The sequence below is a fragment of the Patiria miniata genome, unplaced genomic scaffold (assembly GCF_015706575.1).
Source record: "Patiria miniata isolate m_02_andy unplaced genomic scaffold, ASM1570657v1 HiC_scaffold_29, whole genome shotgun sequence".
Classification (NCBI taxonomy): domain Eukaryota; kingdom Metazoa; phylum Echinodermata; class Asteroidea; order Valvatida; family Asterinidae; genus Patiria; species Patiria miniata.
The window spans coordinates 8,892,592-8,900,866 of NW_024037068.1; the positions used below are offsets into that span (position 1 = coordinate 8,892,592).

The window sequence follows — 8,275 nt, forward strand, 5'->3', positions numbered from 1 at the left end:
CTTCAAAGACTACGAAGACCTGTTTGACAGCTCGCTCGGGTCACTACCAGTCATCTACACCATGACCATAGACCCCAATGCTACGCCGGTTGTCCGACCCCCACGTCGCATCCCTGCTGCAATGCAAGACAAGGTCAAGTCCGAACTGCAGCGGATGACTACCCTAGGCGTGATCACTCCAGTCTCCGAACCGACAGACTGGGTTTCCTCCATGGTCGCGACTCATAAGAAAAAACAGCGAAGAAATCCGCTTATGCATCGACCCTCGCGACCTTAACGAAGCACTGAAACGCCCACACCACCCTACCCGAACAGTAGAGGAAGTCGCTGCCAAGATGGATGGTGCGACAGTATTCTCAGTGCTTGATGCTAAATGCTCGTTCTGGCAGATCCCCTTAGATTACGAATCATCACTGCTGACTACATTCAGCACGCCACATGGCAGATACCGCTATCTTCGCATGCCCTACGGCCTCTGTTCTGCCTCCGATGTGTACCAGAGAACCATGGAGCAGATATTCGCCGATCTGCCATGCTCCATCATCGTAGATGACATACTAGTTGGTGGACGCACTAAAGAGGAACATGATCGAAACCTCAAACTGTCCTTGATCGGATACGCAAAATCAACATGCGCCTCAACCCCACAAAGTGCCGCTTCGGTCTTGAACAAGTCTCATATGTCGGTCACGTCTTCACCGCCAATGGACTTAAGCCTGACCCAGCCAAAGTCAGTGCTATCACCGACATGCCTCCACCCAACGACGTTACTGCCCTACAACGCTTTCTTGGCATGGTGACATACCTGGCCAAGTTTGTACCCAACTTGAGCGACTTAACAGCCCCACTACGCGAGCTCACACATAGTGACATCCATTGGTGCTGGCTAGAGCAACACAATGCCGCATTTCTAGCAATCAAGGACAAGATTGCTAATGCGCCGACACTCACGTACTTTGATGTCCGCAAGCCAGTCACGTTGACCTGCGATGCCTCTGAGTTTGGCCTTGGCGCAGCCTGCCTACAAGAGGGTGCCCCTGTCGCGTATGCTTCACGTACCATGAGTGACACTGAACAACGCTACGCACAGATTGAAAAAGAACTGCTTGCAGTTGTGTTTGCCTGCACCAAGTTCCACGACTACATATACGGTAAAGACATCGTAGTCGAAACTGACTACCAACCATTGGTCACCATCGTCAAAAAGCCTCTGCTGAGTGCCCCTGCGCGGCTTTAACGCATGCTTCTCCGGTTACAGAGGTATAACATCACCCTCGTGTACAAGAAAGGAAAAGAATTGTTCCTTGCCGACACTTTGTCACGTGCACCCTTGACAACGACCGGTACTGAAACTGATGACCTGCAAGTCATGACCCTCCTGTCAATCTCTGACATGCGACTTGAACAGCTCAAGAAAGCAACTGCCTGTGACTCTGCCATGCAACAGCTCACTGATGTCATCAGTCGCGGATGGCCTTCGCATATCAACAATGCCCCACCAAAGGCCCACCCCTACTTCGCGTTCAGAGATGAACTGGTTCTCGACCGCGGTATCATCTTAAAGGGACATAAGGCCATCATTCCCAAGTCACTACGCGCAGAATACATCCAAATACTGCATGAAGGTCACCCAGGCATCGAGGCTACCAAACGCAGAGCCAGAGATGTAGTTTACTGGCCATCAATGTGCCTTGATATCGAGCAGTCCGTCTCTGGATGCACAGTTTGCAACGCTACCAAAGCCCATCAACAGAAAGAACCACTGAAAAGCTACCCCCCACCCAGCCTACCATGGGAACACATTGGAGTTGACCTTTTCCATTGGAACGGTATGGATTACCTAGCCCTTGGTGACTCATACTCCGGCTGGTTTGACTTCGCTTCACTCGACAACACCTGTGCCTCTACAGTCATTGAGGTACTCAAGAGACAATTTTCCATCCATGGAATCCCCCGCATCGTTATCAGTGACAACGCACGACAATTTGATTGCTTCGCCTTCAAACAATTCGCACAGTCATGGGGCTTCCAGCATACAACCAGCAGTCCTCATTTTCCCCAGTCCAATGGCCTTGCAGAAAGCTCTGTCAAGCGCGCCAAACAACTCCTCGAGAAGACAAAACGCGACGGTTCAGACCTCTACCGAAACCTGCTGAACATTCGCAATGTCCCAACCAACCCCCAGCTTGGCTCACCTTCCCAACGTCTCATGTCACGGCGTCTTCGCACAACCATCCCTACCCCGACGCCACTCCTTAAACCCGCCATTTACACACGCGTCACAGCACAGTTACGCAAGAGGCAACAGCAACAGAAGTCTTCATACGACAAATCTGCCAAGCCCCTCCGACCACTGACACCAGGGCAAGTTGTCCGTCTACAATCACCCAAAGGGCACGATCAGCTTGGAATTGTCCAAAAGCATTCCAGAAACCCCAGATCGTACATCGTCAATGCCCAAGGCACACTCTACCGCCGCAATCGGAGACACTTATTGCCAGTCCCTGAACCACCTCCACAGCAACAACACTCACCTGACTTCTACTTACCGCCACAGGATCCACTGCCTCAGCCTGCCATCCCCCACGCACCTCCACCACAGCCAGTTCTCACTCGTTCCGGTCGCATCTCGAAGCCAAATCCTAAATTCACTTAACAGTTTTGTGTGACTGTTATTGCTTCGCCCGCACTGGATTTGTGTGTTGTTCCAAATTTCATGCTGATAACTTTGGACTGTCCCCGACTACCGGACTGTTAGTAACTACATTTGCCTACTCAACATGTGTTATGTGTTGTACACTCCAGAGATGAGGGCAGAATAATCCCTTGTACACACATCGAGTACTGAGACAGTCTATCTCAGTACTCAAGGCATTTGAGTTTTTTTTTTTTTTTTTTTACTATATTATTGGTTTAACCCTCTGTTTGTTTTTCAGAGGAAAGGATAGTAATTGTTTATCTTGGTACATTTACATAACCAGTGTGTTTTTTAAATATTCATTAAGTGTTTTCAAATCAGTGAAATACTCAGATTTTAAATTACCAGACTCCAGTTTACAAATTCACTGATCAAACAAATGTTTATTTCATAAAGCTGTTTTATTCAAATTGTTAAAACTAAACTTAGAAGAGAGGATGTAGCGATTCCCATCTAATCGATGCATTGTAGCAAGTCTAATCCATGTATCCCAGCATGCATCACTCCTAACATGGCCGCTTACATGTTCGTATGTGAACTTGTGTTGTCGTCTAATAAACCTGGAATAGTTCCCAACATATCGGAGTCTATAACTTTCTTCAGGGTACGATATCTGTGAGTTTTTTTACAGAGATTATTGCTGGAGTTGAAAGTTGTCATGCGAGTTCATAAACTGGTTAGGTGGCACTGTTTACCAGTAATGACGGAAAAGAAGTCTTCCTTCCTCATGGTCTTTGAGGATCATACTGATTTCGTCAATCCAGATGATTAGGGCTTGATTAACATCGAAGAGTCGTACCAAGCCATTTGGAGTGGCGTTGAAGACGGCCCTGTAAGGCTTATCATGACTGTATTGGCCTTCCTGCGGCTCTACCCACATATTGAAGGGGCGCTTGCTGCCGTATTTCATAAAAAAATATGGTCTTTTGAAAGCAGGCACGATATCCGTAGCCGATACTAATTCTCCACGGAAATTGTAAGCGTGCAATGATGGGACATAGTGGCCAAACTTCTTCGCTCCATGGACCTCTATTAGTATCAATTTGTTCACGACCTGTGCTATACCCACGTTAGCTCGTGCTAGTGGTAAATGTATCACCCTTTGGCACTCTCCAGTGTCCTGGCTCCAAATAATGGCAACGAACATGTCACCTTCTTCGCTGAAACCAACGATAATGTTATGGCCGAGTTCGACTCTTAAGTCTTCCGCCGGCCCCTGACATTCTAGTTTATGCAAACACTCTCCGCTCCTCGCATCCCACATGCGAATGTGGTCGTCATCGTAGACTGCCGCTACCATCTTGTCTTTATAGTCCTGGCTATAAAACTCGTTGGTCCCGTCTGCGGGATCAACGGTTAGAATGCGTTGAAGTTTACCGTCTTTGACACACCACACGTAAATACCCCACGACTTCGCAAGATCGGCGTACCTTTCGAAATTAGGCCTATTTGAATACCCGATGACTAAATCACCATCAAAATACAGTAGGCATATCGTGTGCTTATCACCAGCGTTTCCTTCAATCGTTTGAAGCGTCTGTCCGGTTAATGCATCAAATGCATACACCTTCCCATCACTGAAAGGCACCAGAATGACGCCATCTTTGAACCTGATATCTTCCTCTCTGCCTTTCATTCCGACACAAGGAATAACACACTGAAGGGTCTCCTTTCGAATGTCATACACATGGATTGCTTTGGTAGGTCTGTCCTTGAAAATTGCAAGAAGATCCCCATCGACAAAACTATTATGCATATCAGGACGGGAGTCTCCTCGCACATCATAGTAAAACCGATTAATATGACAGCAATCTGTAGCCCAGTTTCTATCCAGATGGTGTGCTCTCATGTAGACGCCTTTCCACCTGCAAGTGCTGGTTAAACCCGCTGTGTTGTCATCAGTCACGATCTTATCATTCTGGAAGGTGACGTTGGGGCTATCGAAAGGGTCGTAGGGGGCTATCTTGGCCAGGTCTGTGGTGGAGCCGTAGTGCTCCCATCCTCTGCTTTGACAAAGAGGGCGCCAGAGTGAATCCTGATTGGTTGCTTCGCGAAGCCATCGGCAGCATGATGCCACGTGACACAGGTCAGACGCACTCAGGTCTTGCAAAATCGTCTGTATTACATCATCGGGGACAGCATAGATAAGAGATCCTGTCGACGCAGCCATGACCACAGATATCTGTAAATAAAAAAAAATAAACAATGAAAAAAGCAATCCCTTACAGTGCGTAAACAGGAGCTGATCTTGAGTTTAACCAAGAGATTAATTAATTCCAAACATTCGCGACTAAAAATAGCAGGTCTTACATTTGTGATATGATTCATATTTCTTCTACACCCTTTCAAAAATTGTATGTAAACAGGAATCAAAACTACATTACTTAAGCTTCACTACAAATTAGGTGACGTATAACAATTATCATAAACGATAGTAATCACACCGGCACTTTAGCTAATTATCTGATTCTAACGACTGCATTGTTGATTTTTTTTCCAATTATTATTTACCATTTCAGCACCAAAGAAAACCACAACATTTCCAGAAAAATATTTGCTCCGATACAACTAAACTCGTACTCCGGTACAACTAACGACATTTGGCGACTGTTCATTATTATTTTGGTGGTGGATATGAAATATATTGAATATGAATTATGTCATGTCCTCAAGTTATCCAGTCACTTATATGACACTAAAATGTTATTGAATAAGGATATGTGTGTAGAAAAAAAATACCTTCCAAAATACAAAAGAAAAAAAACATGGGTTTCAAATTGTTGTGCTTCGGATCAGCCGATCACGATCTTGTCAAACTTTGGGTCTAAGCCACTTGACTAATTAATAAGCCATTTGCTGCGTTTCTACATGATTATTTTGCTGTTAGTCTGCTCCTTATCAGAGATTACATGATCAAATCCAAAGTAGATGAACCTGAACAAATATCCTCAGCCATTCCAGTATTTATAAGACTAGGAATACCCTGGCCCTGAAAGGGGTAATCCTAAACTAAATTAAATCCCAGAATAATTTGTGTTGACACACTTAATTATTCTCAAACTTTTATGCTCACCACTGATGGTTTGTAATTTTGAAAAAAAGCAAAGGAAGGCTTGGATTTTCCATAGCTGAATTCACTTCAAAAACAGCCAGTAGGGTCCGAATTCCAGAAAGAAATGACCTCATACATTTTTAGTTTGTGATTATGCCAACATTATACATACTTACATGTATAATTCCAGTGTTTTGCTAGTCACACAGAGAGATGACTACATGCTGAAGCAAGTACTGCACGCGCGTGTAGCTGTATACAGAATACAGCCACACGCATTACGAGGATTTTCAACACGGCAAACGCAGACATGCAGTACTCACTTGTACACGATGGCACCGTACGTTCAGGTGTAATGGGTACAATGGAATAGGCGGCCCTTGCATGTGAGTTCAACATATGTTGGGTTCAACGTCCAAGTTTAGAGCATTTGCTAAACAAACATCACTGGTGCACAATTGCTGAATATAACGCAGATCAATATTTCCTTTTATGTTCGAACCGTCTCTCAGGTGACCCAATGCCTGACCCCGACCGCTGCATTTCACGAAATTGTGTTAGGCTTTGTGGCTTCGAGCCACGGCTCGAGTTGTGAGTTTGTGTAGGTGCCGTGCGTGCGCTTCATCAGTAGCTCACACGCAGACATACGCACATGTACAAGACCAGGTGTTATACAATCGCAGGGATATTGAAAAAAACCCGAAATTTTACAGTATCGCAATTTCATGGAAAATAGGAAAATATATAATACTTTGTGTCTTCATGCATGCAGCTGCTATAGGCGGGTTCTCTAATAAGAGCATCAAAGGTGGCTGTCTTAGAGCCTCATCTGGGTTCTTTTTTATATTTGAGCATCAAATCCCACACTTAACATATTGCAAACGGAGCTCTTATATCATCACATGGAGTTCTCTTAGAACATCCCAACCTAAACAACACTGGTTCTAAGGATTCTCTTAGTGCCTCCCACCAATATTGCAATGATTGCACCGTGATTTTTAACTTGTCTTAGAGCACCCCAGAGGGTTCTCCTACAACATCCAAGCAACATGGCAATTATCGCATTGGGGATCACTTAGAGCTCCATATTCACTGTTCTCTTCGAGCATCCTAGCCACACTCTGATTGAAAGAGAACATCTATGGAATCGGTGCAGTGAGGGATTGGATGCTCTAAGTGAGGCAACTGTAATCAGTGCAATGTTGCTGGTATATGCTCCGACAGAAACACCAGGGTTGTTCTCAGAGAACTCCTATGCAATCAGCGCATTGTTGCTGTTCTCTTAGAGAATCCCAACCACACTCTAATTGGATGAGAGATAGATCAGTGCAGTGATGGCTTGGATGCTCGAAGAGAGCCCCGGATGCTATAATGGACATCCCATCATTCCTATCTAATCAGCGCAATGTTGCTGGTATGCTCTAACAGAAACACCAGGGTTGTTCTCAGAGAACTCCTATGCAATCAACGCATTGTTGCTGTTCTCTTAGAGAATCCCAACCACACTCTGGTTGGATGAGAGAACATCTATGGAATCAGTGCAGTGATGGCTTGGATGCTCGAAGACAGACCCGGATGCTATAATGGACATTCCATCATTCCTATCTAATCAGCACAATGTTGCTGGTATGCTCTAACAGAAACACTTGGCGCATGCGCACTTACATATGACAGCAGGCAACTGTGCCGAGCTTCACTATATGATGAGTCGCTAACAAACCTTTCTGTTTGGAAGAATTTTACAGGTCATCGTTCGAGTTGAGTCAGTTGACGGCGATTCTTTATTAGATTATCAGCCTCATTGCAGCGTATAGGAGCGGAAGCGCAGCAAGAGTGGAATGGGATGAATATTATCGCTCGTAAAATCCGGACTTTTCCATGTCACTAAAGGAGCTGAATTAGAATCAGACAAACACAATTCCCTCGTAAAGATTTGTAAACAGGTCAGCAGCTCAATATTTATAATATAAAGAAGGGCTGGATTATTACAAACTTGCTAGAATTTAACTCCTCCAGCGCGATGCCAGTGCCGGCCGGACGAAGGTCGCGCGACGCAAAACAATCAGAAACAGCATATGGGGCGAGAAAGGCTAATTGCTCGTAGTGACTCTGAATTAAAGTCGCTCAACTGCTGTATATAAAAGTGAATGTAGAATAGAGTTACGTAACAGCATTCGTGTGAATAGCGCGTTGCATCTTTCGAGCAGCTGTGAAAAACAAAATAATTCTTCCACTGCGGAAATGAATGGCCCGAACTTATCGCCACAGGATACAATGTATCATGTTAAATGCAAAGAGAAAAGCAGCAACTGAAATAGCCTAGTAGTTAAGCTGTCTGACAGCGAAACACGAGGTAAGGGGTTCGAATCCACTTAGTGTCATATTTTGGTTTTCAGCGCAGAGGGTTTTGTCATTTAATTTAAGAGTTTCAATTTCCCGTCGTCAATTACCAACAGCAGTTAGCTCGGTCGGTCGGTAAGCTGACTCACAAATTGGGACTGTCTGCGAAGTCCAGGTTGGCATCT

General features: G+C 45.1%; 1 protein-coding gene across 1 annotated transcript; it reads left to right on the forward strand.

Annotated features, from left to right (window-relative positions):
• Positions 1-1,240: 1,240 nt before the first annotated feature.
• Positions 1,241-2,656, forward strand: LOC119735149 (uncharacterized protein K02A2.6-like). The gene has a single exon (XM_038208852.1). It carries the CDS (start codon positions 1,241-1,243, stop codon positions 2,654-2,656), a length of 1,416 nt encoding a protein of 471 aa, XP_038064780.1.
• Positions 2,657-8,275: the final 5,619 nt, after the last annotated feature.